At 54.6% G+C, this 9,380-nt stretch overlaps 8 protein-coding genes across 8 annotated transcripts; 3 read left to right on the top strand and 5 right to left on the bottom strand.

Annotated features, from left to right (window-relative positions):
* Nucleotides 1–49: 49 nt before the first annotated feature.
* On the top strand, nt 50–1,294 carry PPTG_14890 (hypothetical protein; the record flags this gene model as incomplete). The annotated part of the gene is made up of 1 exon (XM_008912230.1): nt 50–1,294. One exon carries the CDS (start codon nt 50–52, stop codon nt 1,292–1,294), a length of 1,245 nt encoding a protein of 414 aa, XP_008910478.1.
* A 256-nt stretch (nt 1,295–1,550) lies between these two features.
* Nucleotides 1,551–2,182, bottom strand: PPTG_14891 (hypothetical protein; the record flags this gene model as incomplete). Its single annotated transcript, XM_008912231.1, has 2 exons — nt 1,551–1,600; nt 1,657–2,182. 2 exons carry the CDS (start codon nt 2,180–2,182, stop codon nt 1,551–1,553), a joined length of 576 nt encoding a protein of 191 aa, XP_008910479.1.
* A 748-nt stretch (nt 2,183–2,930) lies between these two features.
* Nucleotides 2,931–3,320, bottom strand: PPTG_14892 (hypothetical protein; the record flags this gene model as incomplete). The annotated part of the gene is made up of 1 exon (XM_008912232.1): nt 2,931–3,320. The coding sequence occupies one exon, from the start codon at nt 3,318–3,320 to the stop codon at nt 2,931–2,933; it is 390 nt and encodes a 129-aa protein (XP_008910480.1).
* A 63-nt stretch (nt 3,321–3,383) lies between these two features.
* Nucleotides 3,384–4,244, bottom strand: PPTG_14893 (hypothetical protein; the record flags this gene model as incomplete). Its single annotated transcript, XM_008912233.1, has 1 exon — nt 3,384–4,244. One exon carries the CDS (start codon nt 4,242–4,244, stop codon nt 3,384–3,386), a length of 861 nt encoding a protein of 286 aa, XP_008910481.1.
* Nucleotides 4,245–4,297: 53 nt separating this feature from the next.
* Nucleotides 4,298–4,630, bottom strand: PPTG_23633 (hypothetical protein; the record flags this gene model as incomplete). The annotated part of the gene is made up of 1 exon (XM_008912234.1): nt 4,298–4,630. The coding sequence occupies one exon, from the start codon at nt 4,628–4,630 to the stop codon at nt 4,298–4,300; it is 333 nt and encodes a 110-aa protein (XP_008910482.1).
* A 109-nt stretch (nt 4,631–4,739) lies between these two features.
* Nucleotides 4,740–6,947, top strand: PPTG_14894 (hypothetical protein; the record flags this gene model as incomplete). The annotated part of the gene is made up of 4 exons (XM_008912235.1): nt 4,740–5,666; nt 5,742–6,321; nt 6,378–6,637; nt 6,678–6,947. 4 exons carry the CDS (start codon nt 4,740–4,742, stop codon nt 6,945–6,947), a joined length of 2,037 nt encoding a protein of 678 aa, XP_008910483.1.
* Nucleotides 6,948–7,276: 329 nt separating this feature from the next.
* PPTG_14895 (hypothetical protein) lies at nt 7,277–8,331 on the bottom strand (the record flags this gene model as incomplete). Its single annotated transcript, XM_008912236.1, has 4 exons — nt 7,277–7,396; nt 7,472–7,617; nt 7,681–7,771; nt 7,840–8,331. The coding sequence occupies 4 exons, from the start codon at nt 8,329–8,331 to the stop codon at nt 7,277–7,279; spliced, it is 849 nt and encodes a 282-aa protein (XP_008910484.1).
* A 296-nt stretch (nt 8,332–8,627) lies between these two features.
* Nucleotides 8,628–9,230, top strand: PPTG_14896 (hypothetical protein; the record flags this gene model as incomplete). Its single annotated transcript, XM_008912237.1, has 1 exon — nt 8,628–9,230. One exon carries the CDS (start codon nt 8,628–8,630, stop codon nt 9,228–9,230), a length of 603 nt encoding a protein of 200 aa, XP_008910485.1.
* Nucleotides 9,231–9,380: the final 150 nt, after the last annotated feature.

Below are 9,380 nucleotides of genomic sequence, written 5' to 3' on the forward strand. Positions count from 1 at the left end.
CAGCAACGGCCTGTCCATCGAACTGTACCGCAACCTCGGCTACCAGACCATGGAGGTCGCCAAGAAGCCCGCGGAGAAGGGCATCCTCTTTTGCATGACCGGCATCTTGCTGCAGTTCCTCAAAAACACGTCCGAAGACCAGTTTTGCCGACGGTTCCGCGTCGTCATCGTCGACGAGGCCCACGACCGCGCGCTGGACGTGGATCTGATCCTCATGCTCATGAAGCGGCTCATTCGGTCCCGGCTGAACAACGGCGCGCTGTTCTTGATCCTCATGAGCGCCACGCTGAACGTGGCGCGCTTCACAAGGTACTTCGGCACGCGCACGGTGTTCGAAGTCAGCGGCCAGACCAAACACGTAGACGTCGTCTACCCGCCCGTCGACGTCGCCGACATTTACGCAAAAACCTGCGACATCATCGCCGACATCGAGCGCTACGAGGAGGAGCACCCGCCCCCGCCCGGCGTGCGAGACGTGATCGTCTTCATGCCCGCCCAGGCCTCCATCCGGCGCATGGTGGCCGCTTTGATGCGCTTGAACGAAGGGAAGACTGGCAAAAAGGTGCTGCCCGTCGAGATCGCCGCCGCGGACGTGCACAACGTCTCAGCCAATATGCGGACCGTCTTCGAAACGGACCCGGCCAAGCTGCTCTTGCCGAGCGGAGACCTCGCTTTCCGCCGCGTGATCGTGGCCACGAACGTGGCCGAAACCGGGCTCACGCTGCCCACCTTGCGCTACTGCGTCGACTCCGCCTTCCACTTCTCCAAGGAGTTCATCGCACGGCACGGCGTCAGCATCATGACCGCCAAGCCCACCACGCGCGGCATGTCCACGCAGCGCAAGGGACGCGTGGGCCGCAAGCATCCCGGCGTGTTCTTCCCGCTTTACACCGAGGAGACCGAGCGCTGCCTGATCGACGACGACCCGCCGCGCATAGAGACCGAAGACTTCACGTCGCACCTGCTCGCCATCGTCGTCAGCGCCGACGTGTCCACGCTGGACCGCCTGCCCGTCTGGGAGATGCCGACGCCGCCGCCGGACGACAGCGTGCGCTACTCGCTCGAACGGCTGTTCCTGCTGGGCGCCATCGACGACTTGGGCCGAGCGACCGAACTGGGCCGCATGATGAACACGTTCCACAAGATCAGCATCGAGTCCGCCAAGATGATACTCAGCGGGCTCGTCTTCCGCGCGCCCTTGAAGGAGCTCGTGGCGCTGGATTGCCTGCTCAGCGGCTACGGTGGCGGACACCGTGGCGGACGTTTTCAAAACGAGATGGTCGCTGTTGGCTGACAACACGGATATGCCGCTGTTGAACCGCACGTCTGCGCCGCTCGCCGTGCTTAATGACCGGAGCTCTCCCACAGAGGTGATGAACGGCTGGTCGCGGGTGACCAACGTTCCTTCGATGCGGGCCGCATTGAGGTAATTGATGTCCGTGAAGTTCAAACGCGAGTCCAAAATCATGGCCTTCGAGGCTTGCGCTTCGCCTTCCGCGGCGATGCTGAGGTATCGCATCGTCTTCGGGGACACGTCAAGCAAGTCGCCCTTAATACGCTGTTCCGCGACGTTGATGCTGTTTAAATCGGTGATGTTCGGCTGCTGCGCGGTTAACAGCGTCCCGGTCATCGTGGACGTGCTGAGATGGTTAATACCGATCATGCTGAGGCCATCGTCGAGCACAAGTGCCTTGCGTCGCGCAGCGATACCCACGGGAACGTCCACGTAGTTGAGCACGGTGGCCGAAGCCGTCACAACGCGCCCGCCGAGGTGTAACCCCACGCTCGATCCGTCATGGTTCATCACATTGAAGTTCTTCGTAAACACCGAAGCTAGCGAGCGGTTGCGGATCGGGTAATCGCAGCTCGGAGTGAAAATCACGTTCCCCGTGGCAGCGTCGAACGCTGTGTCGAAGTAGAAGCTATCCAGGTAACTTAGTCGCAGCGGCGGCACAGAGGTATCATCGCTGTTGACCGTGACCATCGCAAAGGAAGACTCCGTGTTGACGGAAGCGCGCTGTTGGGGGCTGATGAGCATCGCCAGCTTGTTCTGGGTACGCATGATGATGGCCCCATCGTAGCCATTGTCGGACGCGGTGATCGATGTATCATCGTTTTGCAAAATGTTTCCTGCGACCACCGCGGGGATGCTAATATTTCGAGACGGCGGAGGGTAAACCATTTTCGTGGAATATAATACTCATGTTGCAGTGATCACAAAAAAACCCTCTCACAGCATGTCCGCCTTGTTTCACGGTTTCGCGTAGCAAACATATTTCGGGCAAAGTTTGCAGTCGCAGTACCTCTCTTGTTTGGATCGCATCGGCGGTGATCTCCCCTTGTGAAGCTTTTCGGCGTGTTTGTCGCATAATCGACCCAACGTTGCCAATTTGCTGCATCGCTTGTGGTTCTGCTTCAATGCGTCACAAAACAAGCGGTTGGGATCGGTCTCGGGGTTCACGTCTTTGCCGAGAGCTCTCGCTAGTCGCCGTTTCAGTTCACGCACTTCGGCAACAAGTCCCTCGTTCTTTCGGCAAACAAACTTGTACTGACTACACCATTTGTCTATCTCACTGCCATTGTTCGTGGTATTGCCGTTGTTCGAGTGCATTTCAACGAAATATATTTTTTCATTTTTGTTTCGAAACGACCATGCTATCGCGCTTTGCAAAATTTGGAAAAAAATTTGAAGTATCTTGACGTAAGTATACAGCGAAGTCATTCTCAATCATGCAGTTGACATACTTTTCAAGAGCTCAGCGGGTACCATGTTGAGCGCATTCACATTTTATGCGGAAAATATATGGCTTCGGATTTCCTTTTCACTCTTATATCCCACCATGTGTTCGGCCACTCTACTTAATTAGATGATGTGTAAAGCTACGCATGCCCCCAAAACAACACCACGGGTATAGCTAGTCTTTTTTTTCTTACCATCCCAACTCAGCGCAATCGCTTGCAGAAAGATGTTTCATCACCAGTCGATAAATCTTCTTCGGCGGCCATCCAAGCACGCGACCTATGTCGATGGTCCAAGATACTTCGATTGGAACGCGCTTGAGCTTGAAAAATGCGTCAAAGTCTTTATCAGTGACGATGTAATCCCGAAACAAACACGGCGCTGTGCGATACACTTTTGTCGATCCCGTTTCCTTCTCCATGATACGCATGATGCGCGCGCGATGCGTTTGAATGAATCGTTTGATCACCGACGCTTGTTCTTGCTCGATCTGCCCTCGCAACGACGGATATAGTTGTACTTGTATGCTGACAGGGATGAACTGGACAATGTGTCGAATAAGATCGTCGGGTAGCAGCATGGTGCGTTAAAAAGATGCCGATCGCCGAAAAAAAAGTGAAGAGGACGAACAAAACGTTGATCATTACGTGTTGTACGACGTTAGGTAGCGTAGTCGCATCTGGATCTGAACCCGTTTGGACGCAAAGAAAACAACCACGTTTGACTGTTTGAACGTGTCAATTGGGTAGTAACCACTGTTCGGCGGCTCTTCGTGGCGAAGTGCTGTCAGGTCGATATTGATGATGAACGAGGAGTTATTCTTCTTGACGATCGTGTGTCCCTCTAACCGATTCACTTCGTTAATAATTACACTATCCCGTGCCATATCAGGAGTTTCAAAGCCGATGATGTATACTAGATCGCCTGTGACAAGTCCGTGGTCAGAATCGAAGGTTACCAGCCCGTACGAATTCAAGTAACTGAAGTTACGCGGAACCATACGATCGGAATCGAACGCAATCTTTGGAAAAACAGCTCCAAAGCTCAATGAGAACGAGTCAATGTAGTTGACGGGCTTGGAAAACGAGTACGTGGGGTTTACTGGCTTGAGGTAGATAAGATTGTTGTCGATTTGGTCGATGTCAAAGCAAAAGTGAAACTGCCCGCCTTCGTACGCTTCAAACGAATTCGACACCCATTCGTTGATCGAAAGCGTGATCTTATTGTAGAACGTCAAGTAGACGGGTTTGTACGAGATCGTGAATGAGTACACTTCGACCTCCACAATGTTTTGAATGCGATTACCCACGATGATCCCACCGTGGTCGCTCTTCGTCTTCGTATCGCTGATCAGAGAGAAAATCGTCTTTGTTGGATCCGCATTGATCTTGTTCTGGTAACGTGTGTCAATGAGAACGTACTCGTCGCGGAACAGCGAAGCGTAGTTCAAGTAGCGGATCGTTTTATAACGCTCCGTCGCAGATAGGTTAAGTATCGACGACATCGATGAGGAGGCGGTTGCAACAGTCGTTGTTGCGACGGTGGTAGTTGAGTTTCTTACGGCGTCAGCGCCTCTTTGTCTTCTCCAGGCGTTTTTATGAGTTTCAACAAATACTGCTTCGTGCGGTCTAAATCTTCCGGGAGACTGGCGCGGAGTCGAGGGTCCGACCGTTTTTTATCATAGAGATCAACTATGAGGGCGTTAGCAGCATCGATTGACGACACCTGATTCGCAATAGAGTCTACTTGCAACGGCCCCAAGAACGCCTTGATGTTGGTTAGATTGGTATGCTTCTTTGAGTCGAGGCCATACTTCGCGCAAATGAGATTAATGAGTTTGATCAGATTGGCTGGACTTTCCAGCTCTCGAACTAGCTCAGCTTGCGTCATTCCCTTCTTCCTTTTATACAAAACAATCTTTTTTGCCATTACAAACCATGTCGGATGAAACATTTGTTGATCACTTTCGAATTTCCAATAAACGCGAAGAATAACAAGAATGTCACCCCAACGTCTGCTCTGCAGTGTGGACTGCGTTCAACGCGCGCTACCCGTGACGGGGATGAAGCACGTGGCGGCCTTGATCAACGCGTATCTGCTCCCAAGAACACTCGACGCCGCAATCTTCCGTCAGTTGAACCGCGTGCGTAAACGGTTTTCGTACCTGCCGTGCGCCGACGTTTGTATACGTTTTGCCGAGGATACCAAGAACATGCGTCTGATGCGCTGGCTGCACACCAAGTATGGTTTGGAGGTCTGGGACCCGGATCGTTCGATGCACACGGCCGTCGAGATGGGGAGCTGCGAGGTTGTGGCGATGCTGGTCAAGAAGTGCAGCAACCGTACGCGCAACGACGCACTACATTGGGCCGTGTTTCACCAGCACGCCGAAATAGTTCAAGTGCTCGTCCAGCATGCCCTCCCGTTCGAGATCGAAGAGGAGCTGAAGAATGCCGTGTACAACGAACGATGGAACGTGGTCCCGCTGTTAGCTGAAAACGCCTCTCAATATACGCACGAAGCGCTGAAAGTCGCCATCGCCGTGAACGGAAGCGAGAAAATTGCCGGACTTCTTTGGGAAGGGTTTCGATCGCTCGTGGACAACGCCGATCCTTATTTTCTTCCGGCAACGCTGAAGCAAGCTATATGGGCCGGGTCCACAAACTTGGTGATCATGATCGCGGACAAAATCAACAGCCAAAGAGGCGACATGGCGTTGATAGATATGGATGGCGCCCTTGACGTCGCGATCGACTGCGGTAAATGGGACCTGGGGAAACTGCTCATCCACCGGTGCTCGCCACTGCGGCTGGAGAGCGCGATCTTGTTCGCGGTGGAGGAAGCCCGCTGGGACGTCGTGTTGTTGATACTTGCTCGATTGAGGAACAATGCCATGATACTGGGAAGTAACTCTGAAGTTGTGTTGGTGGAAGCCGTCCGGCAATTATGATGGGACGTTGTTTGCGCGTTGTGCACCGGCCCACGTACTCATTTGTTCAAGCCCGAGACTTTGAACGAAGCGGGGCTGTTGGCGGTCAAGCACGGAAACCACAGGGCATTACGCGTACTATACCATCACTGCTGCAAGTCTGCTATCCAGAAATATGTAAAAACGACGCCACCAGGATTGTTTCATACGGAACGCGGTCCGATCACCCGGCTGGCCACAAAAAGTGAGTGCCACCCGCACTGCATGAGTGTTGCGCTTGAGTTGGCAGCAGAGGCGAGCGAGTGGGCCGCGGTGTGTCGGCTAGTGCGATCCGACCGATGCAACAGGTTCGCAGTCGGTCGAGCCTTGCTGCTTGCAGCTAAAGCAGGCGAGCTGGATACCGCTGCAAATATCTGCGAGGCCGCGGAGCCCGTGTTCGCGGACAAAGTGGTATTGGATCTGAGGCGTGCTAAGAAGCTGCAGCTGGGATTTTCGGCAACGCATCGCCGCTTAAATGATAAGGCCGTAACGTATAACGTGAACACGACGTTGATACAAGCAGCTGAGAACGGCGAGTGGAACTTGGTGAAGAAGATGTTCATGGTCGCGGATCGCATCGCAAGCGTTATACAAGCGACAAAGGTGGCAATTCGTATCAAGCGCTGGGATGTTGTACATGCTGCCTCCTTCAAACGATCGCCTATGCAGTCGATATTTTGGCCCCCATTGTTATTGGAAGCTACCAACTGCAACTGGGGGACGAATGCGTCCACGTGCTGGTCCGGCTTCCGCAAGATGTCGAGGCCAAGATGCGTGATGAACTGGGGTTGACGGAAGTCCGCAAGACCCGGATGATCAACCAAATACGCCATCAAATAAAGATCGAACAGCGTGAGGCGGAGGACGAGCGGCGTGAAGCTGAAAAAGCCGAAGAAGAGACCGAACGTATCGGAAAGATCCAGCCAAGCGTAAGCGCGACTGGGATGAACTGAGTCAAAGCGTGGCAAGGACGGGAGCACGGCGTTCTCGGCCATGGAGTACGGACAGCTGCCGAAGCAGTTCCGTACGGACGAAGGCTCGGTCAAGTCCGGCGTCTTCTACGATCTCATGAACGAGCCTAACGCCCTCACGGACAATATGTTGGACAATCTTCTTAAAGCGATTGAAAATAAGAACTGTGTGTACCAGGATCCGACTAGCAACGAAGCCACCCGCATCCAGTTTATGAGCGCGCTCTTCGAAAGCGTGGTGCGCATGTTTAAAACTGATGAGCAGTGAGTACGACTGCAGGTGCAGGCGACGTTGACCGTGAACTACGTCAGGTCGAACGGAGTGGTGGACTTTCTGATCACGCGGGGCAAGAAAACTTGTCGCGGTCTTCCTCCTTAGTGTCGGGGACGTATATCTAGCTGGCCGACGTAGGAACGAGAACTTAGAGCGATAATTCTTAAAGTAACTTAATGTATTCCGAGTACTTCTCTCTTAAGAAGGAAAAACACGACTGAGCCTCTACTTACGGCCTAGAGACTCCTTACCTGTCCTTGAACCTTTTTCATGCAGCGGTCCACCGCGAGGTACCTCCTCATTCCCTGCATCCAGGTCCCACTCTAGACGTGGAACGCCGACGTCTGCTCCTCTTGTCCTGTCTTGCTGGATGTAGCCCGTTGACCCTGTTTCAAGCAGACCTTCTGGATGCAGTCCGCGAAAATGGCGAGACCTCCCTCTAGCTGTAGACCGTGACAATTCTCCCCGACCGACCCTCAGCGTCCTCGACGCGTTGTTCCCTCCACTGCCGGTCGCACGGTCTCACCAGCAACCACTTCTGGAACGCCACCCGTCGGCGTTCCATAAGGCTTTGCGTCTCCATCTTGAACCTCCTTCGGCGTTCCTTTCTTAGGCGTTCCACGTAGACGCTCCAAGCTAGCGCGTTCTCTCTCCTCACGTTGTCCTATGCGTCCAGCGAGTCCAGTCCACCCTTTTTTTACATTAGACCCCAGCCCGGTCCTCCTACTGGGGCGACACGTCCAGTAATAACGCAGCCCATGGCTGTAACAGCCAACCACCTGCACCGTGACACTCCAGTAACAGCTCTCCCACACGAACTCGAAATAGACATCCACCATAAACACTACCAAGACAATGCAAGCGGTCCTCCTAGTATGCCTTCTACGCTCTCATACACCAGTCGAGGCAAGTACACCAACAGGGATAACATCAACGAGACAGCTAAGTAGATACCCATCAAGAAATCGCCAGTCCTCTCGATCACTGCCACCGTAGCTTCCCCTGTAGCTCGGGCGTACTTGCAAGTAGACATCCAGAGTAGTTGTACTGCGTCAGGTACGAACAAACAGCAAGAGTGGTGGAACGCCTCACACCACCTCAAGCACAGCCGTCCCGTTATCCCAAATTGTACCTCGTAATCTTGCAGCACAGCAATAGGAATCAGGAACGCCAACGAGATCAGAGCACACGCATACTCCAGCGGAGGGAGTGACAAGGCGTTAGCGTTCCGCGCGGCGTCAAGGTACCTATCACCACAGGTGTACACGAAGAAGTAGACAGCCCGACCGTTGTCGACGACGTTATCTAGGAACGCCCACGAGACGTTCCTCAATGGAGTGGTCACCACCCACATCACGATGCCAGCGATTGCGCTCATCGTGAGCACCCAGTAGTTAGTCGCCCCGGCCACCTCCCTCAGCTCGGCAGCCTCGGCCCATGCTGGCCACTTCTCCATCGCTGTCCAATTCCCTTAGTGGACCTCCAACCGTCGTCCACAGCCAGTGCAGGTGTCCCACCCGGCGCCCTCTCGCTCGGGGTCAGTTCCCGTCATTGCGTTCCAGTTCAACGTCCCTTCGCAGGTGGCGTACCGCTGGCGCACCTTCCGGCAGCCATCAACTTTCCCCAGCATGAGATCCTTCAGTCCTCGAATTTCCTTCGACTTACGCAACTGCCATGACGTCCAAGTTCACCGCCGCAGAGCTGAAGCGGTTCCGCGCCTTCCTGGACGCGGCTCTTGACCGCGAAGAGCACGGCCCTTCCTCTGACGACAAGGATGCTCTCAGGCGGCAACTCTGGGGCAAGATACGCGCGCATCTCGGGGTCAACGGCATGTCTACGGGCCTCCCCCATCTCGACCAACTCGTTGACGACATCTTTAAAGGCAAGTCGAATGTCAGCCTCCAAGGTCCGGTCGTGATCTTGCCGGCCGTGCCCGGCGTTCCAAGCGCCGCACCCCCGGTCGTGACTCCGCCAGCCGCGTCCGGCGTTCCAAGATCTTCAACTCAGTCCGTTCCTTCCAGCAAGTCTTCGGGCAAGAAACCCGCCACGTCTTCCAAGAAGTCCTCCAAACGGAAGGCCAGCGCCGGCGACACTGTTACTAAGTCGTCCGCCAAGAAACCGCGCTCTTCCCAGAAGCTGACGCTTCCTTGCTACGACTACGCCAAGCTGCTCGACGTGAATCCCAACGCCCCTCGGGTCGTGCGAACCGCGATTGCCATTGCCCTCCACAAGGCTGAAGAAGCCGGCAAGGTCCCTTGGCGCCTGGCGTACCCCTGATCAGGTCGACCTCTGTGGTACGATCCAGCCGAGAATCAGGACATTCATCGGGCCCACTGGCGGTTCTGGATGACCCACAGACGCGCATTCTGGGAGTGGGCGTTCCACGCCCCCCTCGAGACAACTACCGCCCAGTCTAACCGCATTCTG

Source organism: Phytophthora parasitica, assembly GCF_000247585.1.
Source record: "Phytophthora parasitica INRA-310 unplaced genomic scaffold supercont2.45, whole genome shotgun sequence".
In the NCBI taxonomy this organism is placed as follows: Eukaryota; Oomycota; class Peronosporomycetes; order Peronosporales; family Peronosporaceae; genus Phytophthora; species Phytophthora nicotianae.